At 45.6% G+C, this 23,737-nt stretch overlaps 2 protein-coding genes across 2 annotated transcripts in view; both read right to left on the bottom strand.

Annotated features, from left to right (window-relative positions):
* Positions 1–12,688, bottom strand: part of LOC307034835 (segment polarity protein dishevelled homolog DVL-3-like) — a 30,882-nt gene extending 18,194 nt beyond the window's left edge. The window contains exons 1-3 of the mRNA XM_079673761.1: positions 12,331–12,688; positions 4,763–4,832; positions 4,521–4,654 (exon numbers count right to left, since the gene is read on the bottom strand). Of these exons, the coding sequence (XP_079529887.1) occupies positions 4,521–4,654; positions 4,763–4,832; positions 12,331–12,488 (362 nt within the window). The 5' untranslated portion in view covers positions 12,489–12,688. The remainder of the gene's footprint in view (positions 1–4,520; positions 4,655–4,762; positions 4,833–12,330) is intronic.
* Positions 12,689–12,976: 288 nt separating this feature from the next.
* On the bottom strand, positions 12,977–15,728 carry LOC307038274 (aminopeptidase RNPEPL1-like). The gene is made up of 2 exons (XM_079679658.1): positions 15,463–15,728; positions 12,977–15,058 (listed from the first exon to the last, which is right to left on the bottom strand). Exons 1-2 carry the CDS (start codon positions 15,598–15,600, stop codon positions 14,807–14,809), a joined length of 390 nt encoding a protein of 129 aa, XP_079535784.1. The 5' UTR covers positions 15,601–15,728; the 3' UTR covers positions 12,977–14,806.
* Between the last annotated feature and the right edge of the window lie 8,009 nt (positions 15,729–23,737).

Genomic DNA, 23,737 nt, shown 5'->3' with positions numbered 1-23,737 from the left:
TAAGACAGGTGAAAGACAGACAGGTAGAGTAAGACAGGTGAGACAGGTGAGGGACAGACAGTTGGAGTAAGACAGGTGAGACAGGTGAGGGACAGACAGTTGGAGTAAGGCAGGTGAGAGACAGACAGGTGAAGCAGGTATAATTAATAATACAAAATATATGTACTCTTCTGTGTAATATGTTTGAGATGTCAGTGAGACAGGTGTTTGTGATGTCAGTGAGACAGGTGTTTGTGATGTCAGTGACACAGGTGTGTGTGATGTCAGTGAGACAGGTGTTTGTGATGTCAGTGAGACAGGGGTTTGTGATGTCAGTGACACAGGTGTGTGTGATGTCAGTGAGACAGGTGTTTGTGATGTCAGTGAGACAGGTGTTTGTGATGTCAGTGAGACAGGTGTTTGTGATGTCAGTGACACAGGTGTTTGTGATGTCAGTGAGACAGGTGTTTGTGATGTCAGTGAGACAGGTGTTTGAGATGTCAGTGAGACAGGTGTTTGTGATGTCAGTGAGACAGGTGTTTGAGATGTCAGTGAGACAGGTGTTTGTGATGTCAGTGAGACAGGTGTTTGAGATGTCAGTGAGACAGGTGTTTGAGATGTCAGTGAGACAGGTGTTTGTGATGTCAGTGAGGCAGGTGTTTGTGATGTCAGTGAGACAGGTGTTTGTGATGTCAGTGAGACAGGTGATTGTGATGTCAGTGAGACAGGTGTTTGTGATTCTGGTGCTTCTGGTGACGGCTGAGTCCCCGCACCCTCTCCCAGCCGAGTTGCCCTTATTGTGCTTTTTAGTGCTTTCTGCTCGTGGCGTTGTGCCCGAGCTATCATTAGCTCTTTGAGTTTCCAGCTTTAGCTGCGTCTCTCGTTTTGTTTAGTTAGCAGTAGCGTGGCTCAGCCTAACTATATCGTTGTTATTTACTGCTCCTAGAACTAGACTCCGAGCACTAGGATGGGTTAGATGCAGAGAGCGATCTTCACTGCGTGCTGTGTGCTCTGCATGTGTGCCCATTAAGAGGGTTTCATCCTCCCAATATGATATTATCTAGAGCAGTGGTTCTCAAATGGGGGTACGCGGACCCCTAGGGGTACGTTGGAGTACTGCAGGGGGTACGTGAGATTTATTTTATGTTAATAAAAAAAAAAACATAACTAATGCATTTAAACAAACTGCGAATAGTAGATTAACTACTTCATTCTAAGGTTCACGGTAACTCTGGATAATAAAATGTGAAAAATAAACGGGGCGCTCTCTTTTCCTCTCCCTCTCCTGGCAGCCCGTCAGTCTCGTGCAGCTCGCTGAACCTGTAATAGGCTAAGTGACCCGACAGGAAAGAATACATATATTTATAACTAGTTTAGATTGTTCCAGAGTAGATAAACTCGCTAAGTGTGTTAGGTCTAACTCTTAGTGTATTTAATTTTAATCCACTCAACGGTCCGTCACATGCAGAGCTGCTCTCCGTCAGCAGCAGCTGATCTGATCTCTGATCCCTCTCTCGCGTCCGGTTACACTTCACTCGCGCCTAAGTCCAAATCTATCAGATCTAGCTAGTTCTAGCTAACGATATGACTGCCTGCTTTTCAAAGGACCTAAACCATAAGCGTTGATTGGCAACGGCGTGTGGCCGCAAAGTATAGCGCAGCATTATGCATACAGTATGTTTATATGAGGGGTCAAAATCCCATGCTCATAAAATGCTCTCTTCATTCCCCACGCCCCAAAATAAATAAATATACCAATTCTAGGAAAAGTAAGGAAGTTTGAGCAGTGTGGGTTTTATATTGACAGAGTTACACATATTTCAAAACGTGAAGTGTAATAACTGCAGGTGCCTCCCTGTCAGAATGACAAAGGTCCTCCGTGAAGCTCAAGCCCATGTTTCTCACTACATTGTACAACTTATTAAAAAGATCAGTTCAATGCAGCTAATGTCGTCTCAGCGTTATTGCATGATGTTAAAATTGGTTTGCCATAAATTTAGTGATAGATAGTAAACATTTTAAATGTAGCGTGTTTCTCAGTTAAAAGGTTGTTATTTTAATAAATCAGACACTGATGGTGCAGCGCCGTACTGTACCTCTTTATATAGGCATTTTTTCCTTAACAAATTGTGTTTGCGCTGATCAGGTGTTTGTGGCTGAATTTTTTTTTCAAAGGGGGAACATTATTGCAAAAAGTTTGAGAACCACTGCTCGAGTGTGCAGCCGTTTGGCTGACACTTTTAAGCACTGGCCACGGTTACTACTGTAACTACGGTTCTAAGCCGTGTAAGCACTGGCCATAGTTACTACTGTAACTATGGTTCTACGCCGTGTAAGCACTGGCCATAGTTACTACTGTAACTACGGTTCTATGCCGTGTAAGCACTGGCCATATTTACGACTGTAACTACGGTTCTAAGCCGTGTAAGCACTGGCCATATTTACGACTGTAACTACGGTTCTAAGCCGTGTAAGTACTGTACATAGTTACTACTGTAGCTACGGTTCTATGCCGTGTAAGCACTGGCCATAGTTACTACTGTAACTACGGTTCTACGCCGTGTAAGCACTGGCCATATTTACGACTGTAACTACGGTTCTACGCCGTGTAAGTACTGTACATAGTTACTACTGTAACTACGGTTCTATGCCGTGTAAGCACTGGCCATAGTTACTACTGTAACTACGGTTCTAAGCCGTGTAAGCACTGGCCATATTTACGACTGTAACTACGGTTCTACGCCGTGTAAGTACTGTACATAGTTACTACTGTAACTACGGTTCTAAGCCGTGTAAGTACTGGCCATAGTTACTACTGTAACTACGGTTCTACGCCGTGTAAGCAATGGCCATAGTTACTACTGTAACTACGGTTCTAAGCCGTGTAAGCACTGGCCATAGTTACTACTGTAACTACGGTTCTAAGCCGTGTAAGCACTGGCCATAGTTACTACTGTAACTACGGTTCTAAGCCGTGTAAGCACTGGCCATAGTTACTACTGTAACTACGGTTCTAAGCCGTGTAAGTACTGGCCATAATTACTACTGTAACTACGGTTCTAAGCCGTGTAAGCACTGGCCATAGTTACTACTGTAACTACGGTTCTAAGCCGTGTAAGTACTGGCCATAGTTACTACTGTAACTACGGTTCTATGCCGTGTAAGCACTGGCCATAGTTACTACTGTAACTACGGTTCTAAGCCGTGTAAGCACTGGCCATAGTTACTACTGTAACTACGGTTCTAAGCCGTGTAAGCACTGGCCATAGTTACTACTGTAACTACGGTTCTATGCCGTGTAAGCAATGGCCATAGTTACTACTGTAACTACGGTTCTATGCCGTGTAAGCAATGGCCATAGTTATTACTGTAACTACGGTTCTAAGCCGTGTAAGTACTGGCCATAGTTACTACTGTAACTACGGTTCTATGCCGTGTAAGCAATGGCCATAGTTATTACTGTAACTACGGTTCTATGCCGTGTAAGCAATGGCCATAGTTACTACTGTAACTACGGTTCTATGCCGTGTAAGTACTGGCCATAGTTATTACTGTAACGTATTGTTTTGATTGTTAGCAGCAGCCGCTTGGCTAACGTCCTGCATGTTCTGTTGAGCTTCATAATTTACCTCAGCTGGTGAAGGCAGTGCTCCCGCTCCCTCTGCTGGTGACGTGGGTGTAGTTACACCCCTCTCTGTGTTCGGCGATTAGGAGCATTGCTCTACTCTTTCCGTTCAGCAGGTAGCTGGGGAAGGCTGTGTTCTCGCACCCGCTCCCAGCTACGCTGCGTCTGGCTACCTACAGACTGGCTCATTCATGTAGCGCCTGTATGGCTTCTCTTGAGCCCGAGGACGGCCATGACCGCTGCCCCTCTTGCCTTGGCGAGCATGAGCTGTAGCTTCATGCCTCGGGCGCTCAGAGTGGCTAGAGTCGCAGAGGTGGCACCCCTCCTCGTCAAAACTTCCTCCAGCTCAGTCATTCCCGGTCAGACTGAGCAAACTCCCTCTCCCATCTGATGCTGGCTGTCTCTACCTCTCTGCAGCAGGCTCTGGCCGAGCCTTCTCTGCTGGGCCTCAGTGATGTATCACTGTAAGCCTTTGCCCTAATGTCTAGAGAGTTATGTCCTTATTGGTGCAGACTCGTCGCCAGGTTTGGCCTGCTCAGTCATCACTGTCGGAGACATCTCCTCCGTAGTGTGCCTGGCGGTCAGTAGGGACGAAATAGAACGATAGTTACGGCTGTAACTACGGTTCTATGAGTCCCTGATGACCGCCAGAGTTTCCTGTCACTGGGAACAGATCCTCTGACGACACCGGCTGATATAGCCGTGACGTGGGTCACAGGTGACTTTGTTGTAATTGTTACTCGAGCTGCGCATGCATGCGATGGACATATCCAGTGCTAAAGCACCGCCTCTGGCCTCTGGCGGTCAGTAGGGTCTCAAAGAACTGTAGTTACAGACATAACTACCGTTCTTTGATAAACAGCCAGTGGACCTGAGACATTAAACTACATCTCCCAGGATGCAGTTCTCTACTCACTGGAAGGAGGGGGGTCTGGACTCTCCAATCACACCTGTCCTCTCGAGAGGGGGCGGGGCCAGGTCAGTGGGCGTGGCTATAGACTGCAGGTCTGACCCTCTGAAGTCTGAGTGACAGGAGTCAGCTGACACCACCTGAGAGAGAGAGACAGGTGAGTGAGTGAGTGAGTGAGTGAGTGAGTGAGTGAGTGAGTGAGTGAGTGAGTGAGTGAGTGAGTGAGTGTGTGAGTGTGTGTTTCTGACCCAGCAGACGACTCTCCCATTGACAAAGGGCAGCCTGGCATCATCATCGCTGATCTCCTCTTTGACCACCCTGTTAAAACACACACACACACACACACACACACACACACACACACACACACACACACACACACACACACACACACACACACACACACACACACACACACACACACACACACACACACACACACACACACACACACACACACACACACACACACACACACACACACACACACACACACACACACACACACACACACACACACACGTAAATATCTGGAACAGCATGTTGACATGAACAATTAAACTACATCTTACAGGGTGCAGTTCTCCATCACACAGCCAATCACAGAGCTCCACAGAGATCACACTGCTGATAGCTTTACAGATCACCATGACTAAAAGCTCTTTAATATATAATAAAGTGTGTGTGTGTGTGTGTGTGTGTGTGTGTGTGTGTGTGTGTGTGTGTGTGTGTGTGTGTGTGTGTGTGTGTGTGTGTGTGTGTGTGTGTGTGTGTGTGTGTGTGTGTGTGTGTGTGTGTGTGTGTGTGTGTGTGTGTGTGTGTGTGTGTGAGATCCGGAGGGATTACTGAGATCATGGTCTCTTCCTCCTTTAATCCCGATCAGCTGCTCTCACGTTTATACAGAGATATTTCCTGTTGTTTACATCTCTCTCAGATCAACTCAGGACGTTGATGAGCATCATGTAAACACTGTTTACATCTAACCTGCATGCTCCACTGATCAGAGAGACATGTAGAACCTGCATGTTCCACTGATCAGAGAGACATGTAGAACCTGCATGTTCCACTGATCAGAGAGACATCTAGAACCTGCATGTTCCACTGATCAGAGAGACATGTAGAACCTGCATGCTCCACTGATCAGAGAGACATGTAGAACCTGCATGTTCCACTGATCAGAGAGACATCTAGAACCTGCATGTTCCACTGATCAGAGAGACATGTAGAACCTGCATGCTCCACTGATCAGAGAGACATGTAGAACCTGCATGCTCCACTGATCAGAGAGACATGTAGAACCTGCATGTTCCACTGATCAGAGAGACATGTAGAACCTGCATGCTCCACTGATCAGAGAGACATGTAGAACCTGCATGCTCCACTGATCAGAGAGACATGTAGAACCTGCATGTTCCACTGATCAGAGAGACATGTAGAACATGCATGTTCCACTGATCAGAGAGACATCTAGAACCTGCATGTTCCACTGATCAGAGAGACATGTAGAACCTGCATGCTCCACTGATCAGAGAGACATGTAGAACCTGCATGCTCCACTGATCAGAGACATGTAGAACCTGCATGTTCCACTGATCAGAGAGACATATAGAACCTGCATGTTCCACTGATCAGAGAGACATGTAGAACCTGCATGTTCCACTGATCAGAGAGACATGTAGAACCTGCATGCTCCACTGATCAGAGAGACATGTAGAACCTGCATGCTCCACTGATCAGAGAGACATGTAGAACCTGCATGCTCCACTGATCAGAGAGACATGTAGAACCTGCATGCTCCACTGATCAGAGAGACATGTAGAACCTGCATGTTCCACTGATCAGAGAGACATGTAGAACCTGCATGCTCCACTGATCAGAGAGACATGTAGAACCTGCATGCTCCACTGATCAGAGAGACATGTAGAACCTGCATGTTCCACTGATAAGAGAGACATGTAGAACCTGCATGTTCCACTGATCAGAGAGACATGTAGAACCTGCATGTTCCACTGATCAGAGACATGTAGAACCTGCATGTTCCACTGATCAGAGAGACATGTAGAACCTGCATGTTCCACTGATCAGAGAGACATGTAGAACCTGCATGTTCCACTGATCAGAGACATGTAGAACCTGCATGTTCCACTGATCAGAGAGACATGTAGAACCTGCATGTTCCACTGATCAGAGACATGTAGAACCTGCATGTTCGACTGATCAGAGAGACATCTAGAACCTGCATGCTCCACTGATCAGAGAGACATGTAGAACCTGCATGTTCCACTGATCAGAGAGACATGTAGAACCTGCATGTTCCACTGATCAGAGAGACATGTAGAACCTGCATGTTCCACTGATCAGAGACATGTAGAACCTGCATGTTCCACTGATCAGAGAGACATGTAGAACCTGCATGTTCCACTGATCAGAGAGACATGTAGAACCTGCATGTTCCACTGATCAGAGACATGTAGAACCTGCATGTTCCACTGATCAGAGACATGTAGAACCTGCATGTTCCACTGATCAGAGAGACATGTAGAACCTGCATGTTCCACTGATCAGAGAGACATCTAGAACCTGCATGTTCCACTGATCAGAGAGACATGTAGAACCTGCATGCTCCACTGATCAGAGAGACATGTAGAACCTGCATGCTCCACTGATCAGAGAGACATGTAGAACCTGCATGCTCCACTGATCAGAGAGACATGTAGAACCTGCATGTTCCACTGATCAGAGAGACATCTAGAACCTGCATGTTCCACTGATCAGAGAGACATGTAGAACCTGCATGCTCCACTGATCAGAGAGACATGTAGAACCTGCATGCTCCACTGATCAGAGAGACATCTAGAACCTGCATGTTCCACTGATCAGAGAGACATGTAGAACCTGCATGCTCCACTGATCAGAGAGACATGTAGAACCTGCATGCTCCACTGATCAGAGACATGTAGAACCTGCATGTTCCACTGATCAGAGAGACATGTAGAACCTGCATGCTCCACTGATCAGAGAGACATGTAGAACCTGCATGCTCCACTGATCAGAGAGACATGTAGAACCTGCATGCTCCACTGATCAGAGAGACATGTAGAACCTGCATGCTCCACTGATCAGAGAGACATCTAGAACCTGCATGTTCCACTGATCAGAGAGACATGTAGAACCTGCATGCTCCACTGATCAGAGAGACATGTAGAACCTGCATGTTCCACTGATCAGAGAGACATGTAGAACCTGCATGCTCCACTGATCAGAGACATCTAGAACCTGCATGTTCCACTGATCAGAGACATGTAGAACCTGCATGTTCGACTGATCAGAGACATGTAGAACCTGCATGTTCCACTGATCAGAGACATGTAGAACCTGCATGTTCCACTGATCAGAGAGACATGTAGAACCTGCATGCTCCACTGATCAGAGAGACATGTAGAACCTGCATGCTCCACTGATCAGAGAGACATGTAGAACCTGCATGCTCCACTGATCAGAGAGACATGTAGAACCTGCATGTTCCACTGATCAGAGAGACATGTAGAACCTGCATGCTCCACTGATCAGAGAGACATGTAGAACCTGCATGTTCCACTGATCAGAGAGACATGTAGAACCTGCATGTTCCACTGATCAGAGAGACATGTAGAACCTGCATGTTCCACTGATCAGAGAGACATCTAGAACCTGCATGCTCCACTGATCAGAGAGACATGTAGAACCTGCATGCTCCACTGATCAGAGAGACATGTAGAACCTGCATGCTCCACTGATCAGAGAGACATGTAGAACCTGCATGCTCCACTGATCAGAGAGACATGTAGAACCTGCATGCTCCACTGATCAGAGAGACATGTAGAACCTGCATGTTCCACTGATCAGAGAGACATGTAGAACCTGCATGTTCCACTGATCAGAGAGACATGTAGAACCTGCATGTTCCACTGATCAGAGAGACATCTAGAACCTGCATGTTCCACTGATCAGAGAGACATGTAGAACCTGCATGCTCCACTGATCAGAGAGACATGTAGAACCTGCATGCTCCACTGATCAGAGAGACATCTAGAACCTGCATGTTCCACTGATCAGAGAGACATGTAGAACCTGCATGCTCCACTGATCAGAGAGACATGTAGAACCTGCATGTTCCACTGATCAGAGAGACATATAGAACCTGCATGTTCCACTGATCAGAGAGACATGTAGAACCTGCATGCTCCACTGATCAGAGAGACATGTAGAACCTGCATGTTCCACTGATCAGAGAGACATGTAGAACCTGCATGTTCCACTGATCAGAGAGACATGTAGAACCTGCATGCTCCACTGATCAGAGAGACATGTAGAACCTGCATGTTCCACTGATCAGAGAGACATGTAGAACCTGCATGTTCCACTGATCAGAGACATGTAGAACCTGCATGTTCCACTGATCAGAGACATGTAGAACCTGCATGTTCCACTGATCAGAGAGACATGTAGAACCTGCATGTTCCACTGATCAGAGAGACATCTAGAACCTGCATGTTCCACTGATCAGAGAGACATGTAGAACCTGCATGCTCCACTGATCAGAGAGACATGTAGAACCTGCATGCTCCACTGATCAGAGAGACATGTAGAACCTGCATGTTCCACTGATCAGAGAGACATGTAGAACCTGCATGCTCCACTGATCAGAGAGACATGTAGAACCTGCATGCTCCACTGATCAGAGAGACATGTAGAACCTGCATGTTCCACTGATCAGAGAGACATGTAGAACCTGCATGCTCCACTGATCAGAGACATGTAGAACCTGCATGTTCCACTGATCAGAGACATGTAGAACCTGCATGTTCCACTGATCAGAGACATGTAGAACCTGCATGTTCCACTGATCAGAGACATGTAGAACCTGCATGTTCCACTGATCAGAGAGACATGTAGAACCTGCATGTTCCACTGATCAGAGAGACATCTAGAACCTGCATGTTCCACTGATCAGAGAGACATGTCGAACCTGCATGCTCCACTGATCAGAGAGACATCTAGAACCTGCATGCTCCACTGATCAGAGAGACATGTAGAACCTGCATGCTCCACTGATCAGAGAGACATGTCGAACCTGCATGCTCCACTGATCAGAGAGACATGTAGAACCTGCATGCTCCACTGATCAGAGAGACATGTAGAACCTGCATGTTCCACTGATCAGAGAGACATGTAGAACCTGCATGTTCCACTGATCAGAGAGACATGTCGAACCTGCATGCTCCACTGATCAGAGAGACATGTAGAACCTGCATGTTCCACTGATCAGAGAGACATGTAGAACCTGCATGTTCCACTGATCAGAGAGACATGTAGAACCTGCATGCTCCACTGATCAGAGAGACTTGTAGAACCTGCATGTTCCACTGATCAGAGAGACATGTAGAACCTGCATGTTCCACTGATCAGAGAGACATGTAGAACCTGCATGTTCCACTGATCAGAGAGACATGTAGAACCTGCATGCTCCACTGATCAGAGAGACATGTAGAACCTGCATGCTCCACTGATCAGAGAGACATGTAGAACCTGCATGTTCCACTGATCAGAGAGACTTGTAGAACCTGCATGTTCCACTGATCAGAGAGACATGTAGAACCTGCATGTTCCACTGATCAGAGAGACATGTAGAACCTGCATGTTCCACTGATCAGAGAGACATCTAGAACCTGCATGTTCCACTGATCAGAGAGACATCTAGAACCTGCATGTTCCACTGATCAGAGAGACATGTAGAACCTGCATGCTCCACTGATCAGAGAGACATGTAGAACCTGCATGTTCCACTGATCAGAGAGACATGTAGAACCTGCATGCTCCACTGATCAGAGAGACATGTAGAACCTGCATGTTCCACTGATCAGAGAGACATCTAGAACCTGCATGCTCCACTGATCAGAGAGACATGTAGAACCTGCATGTTCCACTGATCAGAGAGACATCTAGAACCTGCATGTTCCACTGATCAGAGAGACATCTAGAACCTGCATGTTCCACTGATCAGAGAGACATGTAGAACCTGCATGCTCCACTGATCAGAGAGACATGTAGAACCTGCATGCTCCACTGATCAGAGAGACATGTAGAACCTGCATGTTCCACTGATCAGAGAGACATCTAGAACCTGCATGTTCCACTGATCAGAGAGACATCTAGAACCTGCATGCTCCACTGATCAGAGAGACATGTAGAACCTGCATGTTCCACTGATCAGAGAGACATCTAGAACCTGCATGCTCCACTGATCAGAGAGACATGTAGAACCTGCATGTTCCACTGATCAGAGAGACATCTAGAACCTGCATGTTCCACTGATCAGAGAGACATCTAGAACCTGCATGTTCCACTGATCAGAGAGACATGTAGAACCTGCATGCTCCACTGATCAGAGAGACATGTAGAACCTGCATGCTCCACTGATCAGAGAGACATGTAGAACCTGCATGTTCCACTGATCAGAGAGACATCTAGAACCTGCATGTTCCACTGATCAGAGAGACATCTAGAACCTGCATGTTCCACTGATCAGAGAGACATCTAGAACCTGCATGTTCCACTGATCAGAGAGACATGTAGAACCTGCATGTTCCACTGATCAGAGAGACATGTAGAACCTGCATGTTCCACTGATCAGAGAGACATGTAGAACCTGCATGTTCCACTGATCAGAGAGACATGTCGAACCTGCATGTTCCACTGATCAGAGAGACATGTAGAACCTGCATGCTCCACTGATCAGAGAGACATGTAGAACCTGCATGTTCCACTGATCAGAGAGACATCTAGAACCTGCATGCTCCACTGATCAGAGAGACATCTAGAACCTGCATGTTCCACTGATCAGAGAGACATCTAGAACCTGCATGTTCCACTGATCAGAGAGACATGTAGAACCTGCATGTTCCACTGATCAGAGAGACATGTAGAACCTGCATGTTCCACTGATCAGAGAGACATGTAGAACCTGCATGTTCCACTGATCAGAGAGACATGTCGAACCTGCATGTTCCACTGATCAGAGAGACATGTAGAACCTGCATGCTCCACTGATCAGAGAGACATGTAGAACCTGCATGTTCCACTGATCAGAGAGACATCTAGAACCTGCATGCTCCACTGATCAGAGAGACATGTATAACCTGCATGCTCCACTGATCAGAGAGACATGTATAACCTGCATGCTCCACTGATCAGAGAGACATGTAGAACCTGCATGCTCCACTGATCAGAGAGACATCTAGAACCTGCATGCTCCACTGATCAGAGACATGTAGAACCTGCATGCTCCACTGATCAGAGAGACATGTAGAACCTGCATGTTCCACTGATCAGAGAGACATGTAGAACCTGCATACTCCACTGATCAGAGAGACATGTAGAACCTGCATGTTCCACTGATCAGAGAGACATGTAGAACCAACAACAACAACAACAACAACAACAACAACAACTGTACGGGCCATAGAACAAAACATAAATAATAATACAAATAAATAATAACAATTAAAAAAACATTAATAAATAATAATAACAAATAAATAAAATAATAACAATAATAATAATGTAAAGAATAACAATAATATAAAAATAATAACTAAAATAATAATAACAAATAGGAAATTCATAATAATAATAATGCTCAAATAAATTCCAATAATAATGCAACATATAACAATACACAACTAATAATAATAATAATAATAATAATAATAATAAATAACAATACTATTAAAAATAAAAATAGGGTTTTATTTATTCCTCTGGTCACGTGACTCACCCAAAATCCGCGTCCTCGCTCTTGAAGAAGAACTTCACGTTCGGTTTGTTCAGCACGTGCTTGAAGTCCGCGAGGGTCACGCTCTGCGCGGGCACGTTGATCCGGATCAGGTACGGGGTCTCCTGGTCCTCCAGGTGGTACACCACCCGGGTGTCCATCGATATGTCTGTCTCTCCGCCTGTCTGTCTCTCTCTCTCTGTGCACCTGTCTGTCTGTCTCTCTCTCTATCTCTGTGCACCTGTCTCTCTCTCTCGACCTGTCTCTCCCCACCGGTCTGTCTTTTCTCCTGTCTGTCTCTCGGGTCCAGATGTGTCTCCGGTCCAGCTGATGATGCTCTGTCTCCTCCGGAAGTCACGCCGCAGCCGTCAACACTAAAACAATAAAATACACCACTTCCGTTTGAGCCCTTCAGAATAAGAGCAGAGATCGCGGAGGGACAAACAGAGAGAAATACGTCTTTATGAATGTATTCATGCGTTATATGTCTCTAAAGAAGTCCTTACTATATGATTAATTACATGGTAATAATAACATCATCTGACACTAAAACAATCAAGTCTTTCTCAGCCCTTCAGAATAAGAGCAGAGGCAGAGATCACGTGACTTGTCCTTATTGTAAAGATATATGAAAACAGAGAGAAACACATTTGTATTAATACTTGCTTTATTAATAAAGATAATACACATTTAATAAACACAGAACAAACACAATCTGTAGTTTCAAGTGTTTATTAGTAGTCCAACTGTGAAGAGGCGTTCAGGGACAGCCAACAACAGTGGGACGTTTCAGCTTCATATCGTCTTTTCCCCCCGAAACATATAAATTAATGTTCTGTTGTTTTTTTAAATCTCACATATTCCTCAGATCAGAGTTACAGAGCGTTTTTGTAAAACACTACATATTAAAACCGTCTGACGCAGACTGAAGTCTTGTTATTGCTGTAGGTAGAAGCTCTCAGTTCCCAGCTGCAGTGAACGCAGCATGAAGGCCACTGGGTGAGAGCCAATGGGTTAACTGCTGAGTCATGAATCAGGAGGTAGAGTTAAAGAAGATTGGTTAGTTTCTGCTACACGTTCAAAACAACCAGCCGGCCCGTCAGTGTACCTGAGCCACAGGTGAGTGTACCTGAGCCTCAGGCGAGTGTAGCCACAGGTGAGTGTACCTGAGCCACAGGTGAATGGTACCTGAGCCACAGGTGAGTGGTACCTGAGCCACAGGTGAGTGTACCTGAGCCTCAGGCGAGTGTACCTGAGCCACAGGTGAATGGTACCTGAGCCACAGGTGAGTGTACCTGAGCCTCAGGCGAGTGTACCTGAGCCACAGGTGAGTGTAGCCACAGGTGAGTTTACCTGAGCCACAGGCGAGTGTACCTGAGCCACAGGTGAGTGTACCTGAGCCACAGGTGAGTGTAGCCACAGGCGAGTGTACCTGAGCCTCAGGCGAGTGTACCTGAGCCACAGGTGAGTGTAGCCACAGGTGAGTGTACCTGAGCCACAGGTGAGTGTAGCCACAGGTGACTGTACCTGAGCCACAGGTGAGTGTACCTGAGCTACAGGTGAGTTTAGCTGAGCCACAGGTGAGTGTTAGTGTACCTGAGCCACAGGTGAGTGTGAGCCTACCTGAGCCACAGGTGAGTTTAGCTGAGCCACAGGTGAGTGTACCTGAGCCACAGGTGAGTGTACCTGTATCACAGGTGAGTGTACCTGAGCCACAGGTGAGTGTACCTGAGCCACAGGTGAGTGTACCTGACCTGAGGCTCTGATTGGAGGAAGATGGGGATAAACAACATGGAACTGAACTTAGATTAAAGTGTTTAATGTTTGAGAGTTACATCACAGGGAAATATGTTGTTGGTTTCTACATGGAGATAAGCCCCGCCCCCTCGCAAGCGGGTCTAGTTTGAGTGACTTGAGTAAACACCAATTAAGTCGCTCACAGGAGAAACGAGTGAACGCAGCTTTATTATTAAAGAGCAGTCTGTCATTCAGCGACAAAGACGAAGATGAAGACGAGCTGAAACCTTCCTCTGTCTTATTTCAAGTGATCAGTTAAAGTGCACTGAGGGAGACAAAGGCTGAGACCTGACGTCCAATAGGAGGAGGCGTCTCACTGACGTCCAATCATAGAAGGCGTCTCACTGACATCCAATAGGAGGAGGCGTGTTGCTAACGTCCAATAGGAGGAGCCGTGTTGCTAACGTCCAATAGGAGGAGGCGTTTTGTTAACGTCCACTAGGAGGAGGCATGTTGCTAACGTCCAATGAGACGTCTCCAGGTCAGAGCTTAAAGGATGAAGTGCTGAGAGTCACATGATGCTGAGAGTCACATGATGCTGAGTCACATGATGCTGAGAGTCACATGATGCTGAGAGTCACATGATGCTGAGAGTCACATGATGCTGAGTCACATGATGCTGAGATTCCCATGAGAGTCACATGATGCTGTGTCACATGATGCTGTGTCACATGATGCTGAGTCACATGATCACGCCGACACATTGACGTCCTGCAGAGCGATGGTTGCCGTGCCGACGGGCTGTGGGAAGGCAGTGGGGGGGTGGGGGGATGGACGGAGCACTGCAATTGGTCGGGAACAGGATCTGCTGAAGAGTGCGTCTCAGGTTCGGGTGAAGCCGGCGCTGCGTCTGGTTGAAGATCTCCACGGCAACGCCTTTCATCACCCCGGCAACCAGGTCCTCATACAGAGGGACCGTGTACATCCTGGAGGTCTGAAGAGAGAAAGGTGAGAGACAGAAAGGTGAGAGACGGACAGGAGACAGACAGGTGAGAGACAGACAGGAGACAGACAGGTGAGAGACAGACAGGTGAGAGACAGACAGGTGAGAGACAGACGGGTGAGAGACAGACAGGAGAGAGACAGACAGACAGACAGGAGACAGACAGGTGGGAGACAGACAGGTGAGAGACAGACAGGTGAGAGACAGACAGGAGACAGACAGGTGAGAGACAGACAGTAGACAGACAGGTGAGAGAATGTGTGTGTGTGTGTGTGTGTGTGTGTGTGTGTGTGTGTGTGTGTGTGTGTGTGTGTGTGTGTGTGTGTGTGTGTGTGTGTGTGTGTGTGTGTGTGTGTGTGTGTGTGTGTGTGTGTGTGTGTGTGTGTGTGTCTCACGTGTTTGTGCAGGAAGGCTCTGACTCTCGGCAGCTCCTCTGTGAAGGAGTTTCTCACCACGATCTGCAGCCAGCGGACCTGGACCTCAGCGCTTAGACCGGCCAACAGGGCGGAGTAACAGGAAGAGAGAGAGGACATCACGTCTGAGAGAGAGAGGGAGAGAGAGGGGGAGAGAGAGGGAGAGAGGGAGAGAGGGAGAGGGGGAGAGAGGGAGGGAGAGAGAGGGAGAGAGGTGGATAGAGAGAGAGGGGGGAGAGAGAGGGAGAGAGAGAGAGAGGGGGAGAGAGGGAGAGAGAGGGGGAGAGAGAGAGAGGGGGGAGAGAGGGGGAGAGAGAGGGAGAGGGGGAGAGAGAGAAAGAGAGAGAGGGGGAGGGAGAGAGAGGGAGAGAGAGGGATAGAGGGAGAGGGGAGAGAGAGGGACAGAGAGGGAGAGAGGGGGAGAGAGAGGGGGAGGGAGAGAGAGGGAGAGAGAGGGATAGAGGGAGAGAGGGGAGAGAGAGGGACAGAGAGGGAGAGAGGGGGAGAGAGAGCGGGAGAGGGAGAGGGGGAGAGAGAATTTGGACTTTTTCAACAAAAAAAAAGACTTTTTTTGATAAATCTTTTAAATTCTTCACCATGCAGTCAGCATTAGTAGTAGCAGTAGCAGTAGTAGTAGTAGTAGTAGTAGTAGTAGTAGTAGTAGTTGTAGTAGTAGTAGTAGTAGTATCAGTAGTAGTAGTTGTAGTAGTAGTAGTAGTATCAGTAGCAGTAGTAGTAGCAGTAGGAGTAGTAGTAGTTGTAGTAGTAGTAGTAGTTGTATCTATGGCAAGCCATTTGAGTATTTATTCCACATCCTTGATATCAGACGGCAGCTGTCTACACTAGTTGGCTCTTTGATTCCACTTGTTAGAGATATGGTCAAACTAGTTTGGCATTCTGCTTTACTAGTTCAATAAAACATTACACTAGTCAGTCTTTTTCAGCGACTAGTGGCACTTTTGTCCGACTAGTTAGCACATAAGCCTTACTAGTGACGCCAGGAGCAGCACTAGTTGCACCAAAGTATCAACATGTAAGCTTTTTCATGAACTAGTGACCCTCTGACCGTACTAGTGACGCTAAAAGTCTTACATGTTAACTAGTGCGCTGCAAAAGCTCTGACATGTTAACTAGTTACACAAAATAAGCACAACTAGTTAACTAGTGGCATACATTTGTCTGCACTAGTTAACTAGTGAGTGATTCTGGGTGCGACTAGTTAACTAGTAAAGGCAAAAGGTTCACTAGTTAACTAGTTGACGCGTCTTTTGGCCTTACTAGTTAACTAGTGGGGCTCAAAATGTCTACACGTTAACTAGTGAACCCTTCGCCCTTTACTAGTTAACTAGTGAGATACATTGAAATTCCACTAGTGAACTAGTCGGGCTTAAAATGTTCACTAGTCGCACTAGTGGATCCCAAATGTGCACTAGTCGCACTAGTCGCACAGAATGCTAATGAGGAGGAGGGGAAATAATGCATCGAGGTCTCCTATTGGCCCTAAGATATAGAGCGCCACCCAGCCCAAATTGTTTCTTTAAGAGCTTAAATACACTGTGTTTTAAAATACAGTCATATGACCATATTTACAAAAATATAAAACAAAAGTATTGTTGTAATTATGATCATATGACTGTATATCAAATGAGGTAAGAACATTGAATACTTTGTTAAAATTAGAAAGTTGCCTTAGGACTGCAGACAGGAATATAGATCCTCTTTAAAACATTTTATTAAGCTGCAATTTGAAAGGTGCTGGATTGGAATAGAACTGTGATAACAGAAGGAGGGACATTAGTGATGGATAGAAAGAGGAAGTAACCCTCTTCGGATCACAGCTTTGAGAGATCGCCGTGACTTCCGTAAATATGGAGAGGTTGTTTATCATCATACGGATCTATCGTTACCCTGGTTTTAAGATCTGTCCAGTGTTTCAGCTTTATTCATTTCGTGGGCACCGCTGATAATATGTCCTACGATCATATCCGCTACTTTTGTGTCTCGAGTGCCGGTGTTCTCTCACACAAGCATACGCACACTCGCACCAACAAAAACACTCACAGAAAGCGGAGCAAAGCAGAAACAGAAACATGTATTTTTCTAGGCAAAACACACACTGACTGACTTCCCACGGACAATATTTTAACAGTAGGCACTGAATACCCGACTGATGCACCTCACTTCTTCGAGACGTTGCTAAAAACATTGCAGGAGAACGCCCCCTAAGGCTCTCCCTCACAGAGCTGAACTGACCAATCAGAATCTGGGTCCCGCCTGCTTCATTTGCATATGGCTCACTAGTGAACGTGTATGCCATACACGTTCACTAGTGAGCCATATGAACGGCGACTAGTTAACTAGTGGATACATATTAAAGCTTACACGTTAACTAGTGAAGGCAGAATGTTCACTAGTTAACTAGTTGCCGCCTCCTTTGACCTTACTAGTTAACTAGTGAGGCTCAAAATGTGCACTAGTTAACTAGTGAGGTCCAAAGTGTCCACTAGCTACACTAGTGCAATGGTTTTTGCCTTACTAGTTAACTAGTTACACACACTTTATCTCACTAGTTAACTAGTGGAGCCTTAGAGGAGTCACTAGTAAACTAGTGACACAGATGTTTGTCTTACTAGTTAACTAGTGGAGGGCAATTTTTCTCACTAGTGAGGTTCTGTTATCAACATGTTAGACTTTGACCTTACATGTTACACATTTTTCTTACATGTAAGACCTTTCCTTCAACTAGTTTGGCTTTTGTTGCACTAGTGAGCAACTGTACGCGACTAGTTAGCTATTGATTCAACATGTATGTATTAGTATCAGTAGTAGTAGTAGTAGTAGTATCAGTAGTAGTAGTAGTAGTAGTAGTAGTAGTATCAGTAGTAGTAGTAGTAGTAGTAGTAGTCGTATCAGTAATAGTAGTAGTATCAGTAGTAGTAGTAGTAGTAGCAGTAGTAGTAGTAGTAGTAGTAGTAGTAGTATCAGTAGTAGTATCAGTAGTAGTAGTAGTAGTAGTAGTAGTAGTAGTAGTAGTAGTAGTAGTAGTAGTAGTAGTATCAGTAGTAGTAGTAGTAGTATTAGTATCAGTAGTAGTATCAGTAGTAGTAGTAGTATCAGTAGTAGTAGTAGTAGTATTAGTATCAGTAGTAGTATCAGTAGTAGTAGTAGTATCAGTAGTAGTAGTATCGGTAGTATTAGTATCAGTAGTAGTATCAGTAATAGTAGTAGTATCAGTAGTAGTAGTAGTAGTATCAGTAGTAGTAGTAGTAGTATCAGTAATAGTAGTAGTATCAGTAATAGTATTACATTACATTACATTGCATTTAGCTGACGCTTTTATCCAAAGCGACTTACAATAAGTGCATTCGACCAGGAAGATACAACCTTTAAGAAAACAGAATCATATAAGTACATCAGGTTTCATAGAGCCAAACATTTCAAGTGCTACTCAACTGGCATTTAGAAAGCCAGCCCTTTATTAGTATATAAGTGCTTTGTTAGTAATTTTATCGCTCGAAGTGGAGTCTAAAGAGATGAGTTTTCAGTTTGCGTCGGAAGATGTGTAAGCTTTCTGCTGTCCTGATTTCAATGGGGAGCTCATTCCACCATTTTGGAGCCAGGATAGCAAACCCACGTGTTTTTGCTGACGGGAACTTGGGTCCCCCTCGCAGTGCGGGTGCAGCGAGCTGTTTGGCTGATGCAGAGCGGAGTGCACGTGCTGGGGTGTACGGTTTAACCATGTCCTGGATGTAGGAAGGGCCAGATCCATTCGCAGCATGGTACGCAAGTACCAGTGTCTTGAAGTGGATTCTAGCAGTTACTGGAAGCCAGTGAAGGGAGCGGAGGAGCGGTGTGGTGTGGGAGAATTTGGGAAGGTTGAAGACCAGACGAGCCGCTGCATTCTGGATGAGCTGCAGAGGTCGGATGGCACATGCAGGTAGACCAGCCAGGAGGGAGTTGCAGTAGTCTAGGCGTGAGATGACGAGAGCCTGGACCAGAATCTGCGCTGATGTCTGGGTCAGCTGGGGACGTATCCTCCTGATGTTGTAAAGCGTGTATCTGCAGCAGCGGGTTGTAGCAGCGATGTTTGCAGTGAAGGACAGTTTGTTATCTAGGACCACACCCAGATTCCTTGCAGTCTGAGTCGGGGAAACAACAGAGGTGCCGATGTTGATTGTTAGGTCAAGAGTGGGACAATCTTTACCCGGAAGGAAGAGCAGTTCAGTCTTGTCAAGGTTGAGCTTGAGGTGATGAGCAGACATCCACCGAGAGATGTCTGCTAGGCAAGCAGAGATGCGTGCGACGACCTGGGTCTCTGAGCGGGGAAAGGACAGAATTAGTTGGGTGTCGTCAGCGTAGCAGTGGTATGAAAAACCATGCGGGCTAATGACAGACCCGAGCGAGTTTGTGTACAGGGAGAAGAGGAGGGGACCAAGAACCGAGCCCTGAGGGACCCCTGTAGTTAATTGACAAGGGTCGGACTCGGACCCTCTCCAAGTAACCCTGTAGGTGCGGTCGTTGAGGTATGAGGTGAGGAGGGAAAGTGCAGTGCCTGAAACTCCAAGTTCTTGGACAGTGCGAAGGAGGATCCGATGGTTCACCGTGTCGAATGCAGCAGACAGGTCCAGAAGGATGATGACAGAGGAGAGGGAGGCTGCTTTAGCAGTGTGCAGTTTGTCAGAGACAGCAAGGAGAGCAGTTTCTGTTGAGTGACCTGCCTTGAAACCAGACTGGTGCGGATCCAGAAGGTTGTTCTGATGGAGATAAGAGGAGAGTTGTTTAAAGACAGCGCGTTCAAGTGTTTTAGACAGGAACGGGAGGAGAGAGACGGGTCTGTAGTTAATAACATCAGACGGGTTGAGAGTGGGTTTCTTTAGGAGAGGGTTTACTCTTGCCTCCTTGAGACTGTTTGGAAAGTGACCAGAAGTTAGAGAAGTGTTGATGAAATGGGTGAGAAATGGTAGAATATCAGGAGCGATAGTCTGAAGGAGGTTTGAGGGGATAGGGTCCAGAGAACAGGTGGTAGGACGGGCAGAGGTAACGAGGGTAAGAACCTCACTTGGAGAGAGAGGGGAGAAGGAGGTCAGTGTGTGGGTGAAGGGAGGGTCTGGTGACCCAGCGGTGAGTAAAGGTGAGTCAGAAAAAGAAGAGCGAATATCATCAACCTTTTTTTCAAAATGGTTAACAAAGTCGCTTGACAGAAGGGAGGAGGGGGGAGGTGCTTTGGGGGGGTCCAAGAGGGTGGAGAAGATAGAAAATAGTTTTTTGGGATTGGAATAGGAAGATTGGATCTTATCTTGAAAGAAAGTGCTTTTTGCCTGAGAGATGGAAGCAGAGAAAGAGGAGAGGAGAGCCTGATAGGTTAGGAGGTCGTCATAGTGTTTGGATTTCCACCATTTCCGCTCTGCTGCCCGAAGGATGGTTCTATTAGCACGCAGTGCATCATTTAGCCAGGGAGCAGGAGGGGACTGACGAGCCGGCCGCGATGTGAGAGGACAGAGAAAGTCCAGAGAGGATGAGAGAGTCGAGAGGAGAGTTTTTGCAGCAGCATTTGGAGGCAGGAGTTGGAACGAGTCAGAGGAAGGGAGGGCTGAGAGCACCGATGAGGTAAAGGTAGAGGGGGAGAGGGAACGGAGGTTACGGCGGACAGGAGCAGAGTTAGAAGAGATGAGGTTGTTATGTTTGGAAAGGGGTAGAGAGAATGAAATGAAGAAGTGATCGGAGGTGTGGAGCGGGTTTACAGAGAGGTTAGAAGTAGAGCAGTTCCTTGAGAATATGAGATCAAGGACATTGCCAGCTTTATGAGTTGGTGGGGATGGAGACAGTGAGAAAGCAAAGGTGGTTAACAGAGATGTTAGTTCAGATATCTTCCCTGTCTGGAGGTTGAAATCGCCGAGAAGTACAGCGGGAGGGCCAGTTTCAGGGATGTGTGAGAGGAGATTATCTAATTCCTCCAAGAAGTCCCCCAAGGCGCCTGGTGGACGGTAGAGAACAACAATGGTTAATTGTATAGGATGGGTTACTGTGACGGCATGGAATTCAAAGGTGGAAGGAGTGAAATTAGGTAGCTTGAAGAGGGAAAAGCTCCATTTGGGAGAGAGCAGGAGACCAGTGCCACCTCCTCTGCCAGAGGGTCTGGGTGTATGGGAGAAGGAATATGCTGTGGAGAGAGCTGCTGGGGTGGATGTGTTGGATGGAGTGATCCAGGTCTCCGTGAGAGCAAGGAAATCCAGAGACTGCAGGGAAGCGTAGCCAGAGATGAAGTCAGCCTTAGGAACAGCTGACTGGCAGTTCCACAGGCCCCCTGAAACGAGATGTTGGATCTCAGTGGAGCATGTGGGATAGACGAGAGCAGGCCGGTGAGATCTAGGAGAAACACGGGGCCAGTGATAATTGCGAGAAGACACATGAACAGGAATGCAGAAAATACACATGATTAAAGCATGAGGGGCTAGAGAACCCAAGAGAATTGAATAAAACTAAATAACACCAGCGATACTTGGCGCAATCAGAGTAGGATTTGCCTCCTCTTTGCCTCCTCTTTGCCTCCCTCCTCTTTGCCTCCCACGTGACTCACACAGGACTCTAATAGTAGTAGTATCAGGAGTAGTATCAGTAGTAGTAGTAGTAGTAGTAGTAGTAATAGTAGTAGTACTAGTAGTAGTAGTAGTAGTAGTAGTAGTAGTAGTAGTAGTAGTAGTAGTTGTAGCAGTAGTAGTAGTAGTATCAGTAATAGTAGTAGTATCAGTAGTGGTAGTATCAGTAGTAGTAGTAGTAGTAGTAATAGTAGTAGTACTAGTAGTAGTAGTAGTAGTAGTAGTAGTAGTAGCAGTAGTAGTAGTAGTAGTAGTAATAGTAGTAGTACTAGTAGTAGTAGTAGTAGTAGTAGTAGTAGTAGTAGTAGCAGTAGTAGTAGTAGTAGTAGTAATAGTAGTAGTACTAGTAGTAGTAGTAGTAGTAGTAGTAGTAGTAGTAGTATCAGTAGTAGTATCAGTAGTAGTAGTAGTAGTATCAGTAGTAGTAGTATCAGTAGTAGTATCAGTAGTAGTAGTAGTAGTATCAGCAGTAGTAGTAGTATCAGTAGTAGTAGTAGTAGTAGTAGTATCAGTAGTAGTAGTAGTAGTAGTAGTAGTAGTAGTAGTAGTAGTAGTAGCAGTAGTAGTAGTAGTAGTAGTAGTAGTATCAGTAGTAGTAGTAGTAGTAGTATCAGTAGTAGTAGTAGTAGTAGTAGTAGTAGTAGTAGTAGTAGTTGTATCAGTAGTAGTAGTAGTAGTAGTAGTAATAGTAGTAGTAGTAGTATCAGTAGTAGTAGTAGTAGTAGTAGTAGTAGTAGTAGTAGTTGTATCAGTAGTAGTAGTAGTAGTAGTAGTAATAGTAGTAGTAGTAGTATCAGTAGTAGTAGTAGTAGTAGTTGTATCAGTAGTAGTAGTAGTAGTAGTAGTAGTAGTAGTAGTAGTAGTAGTTGTATCAGTAGTAGTAGTAGTAGTAGTAGTAATAGTAGTAGTAGTAGTATCAGTAGTAGTAGTAGTAGTAGTAGTAGTAGTATCAGTAGTAGTAGTAGTAGTAGTAGTAGTATCAGTAGTAGTAGTAGTAGTAGTAGTAGTAGTAGTAGTAGTAGTAGTAGTTGTATCAGTAGTAGTAGTAGTAGTAGTAGTAATAGTAGTAGTAGTAGTATCAGTAGTAGTAGTAGTAGTAGTAGTAGTAGTAGTAGTAGTAGTAGTAGTAGTAGTTGTATCAGTAGTAGTAGTAGTAGTAGTAGTAATAGTAGTAGTAGTAGTATCAGTAGTAGTAGTAGTAGTAGTAGTAGTATCAGTAGTAGTAGTAGTAGTAGTAGTATCAGTAGTAGTAGTAGTAGTAGTAGTAGTAGTAGTAGTAGTTGTATCAGTAGTAGTAGTAGTAGTAGTAGTAGTAATAGTAGTAGTAGTAGTATCAGTAGTAGTAGTAGTAGTATCAGTAGTAGTAGTATCAGTAGTAGTATCAGTAGTAGTAGTAGTAGTATCAGTAGTAGTAGTATCAGTAGTAGTATCAGTAGTAGTAGTAGTAGTATCAGCAGTAGTAGTAGTATCAGTAGTAGTAGTAGTAGTAGTATCAGTAGTAGTAGTAGTAGTAGTAGTAGTAGTAGTAGTAGTAGTAGTAGCAGTAGTAGTAGTAGTAGTAGTAGTAGTATCAGTAGTAGTAGTAGTAGTAGTATCAGTAGTAGTAGTAGTAGTAGTAGTAGTAGTAGTAGTAGTAGTAGTTGTATCAGTAGTAGTAGTAG

This window comes from Notothenia rossii (assembly GCF_949606895.1).
Source record: "Notothenia rossii genome assembly, chromosome: 4".
NCBI classification, from domain to species: domain Eukaryota; kingdom Metazoa; phylum Chordata; class Actinopteri; order Perciformes; family Nototheniidae; genus Notothenia; species Notothenia rossii.
Note: the sequence above shows the minus strand (reverse complement) of the source record. Positions and strands in the feature narration are given on the sequence as shown.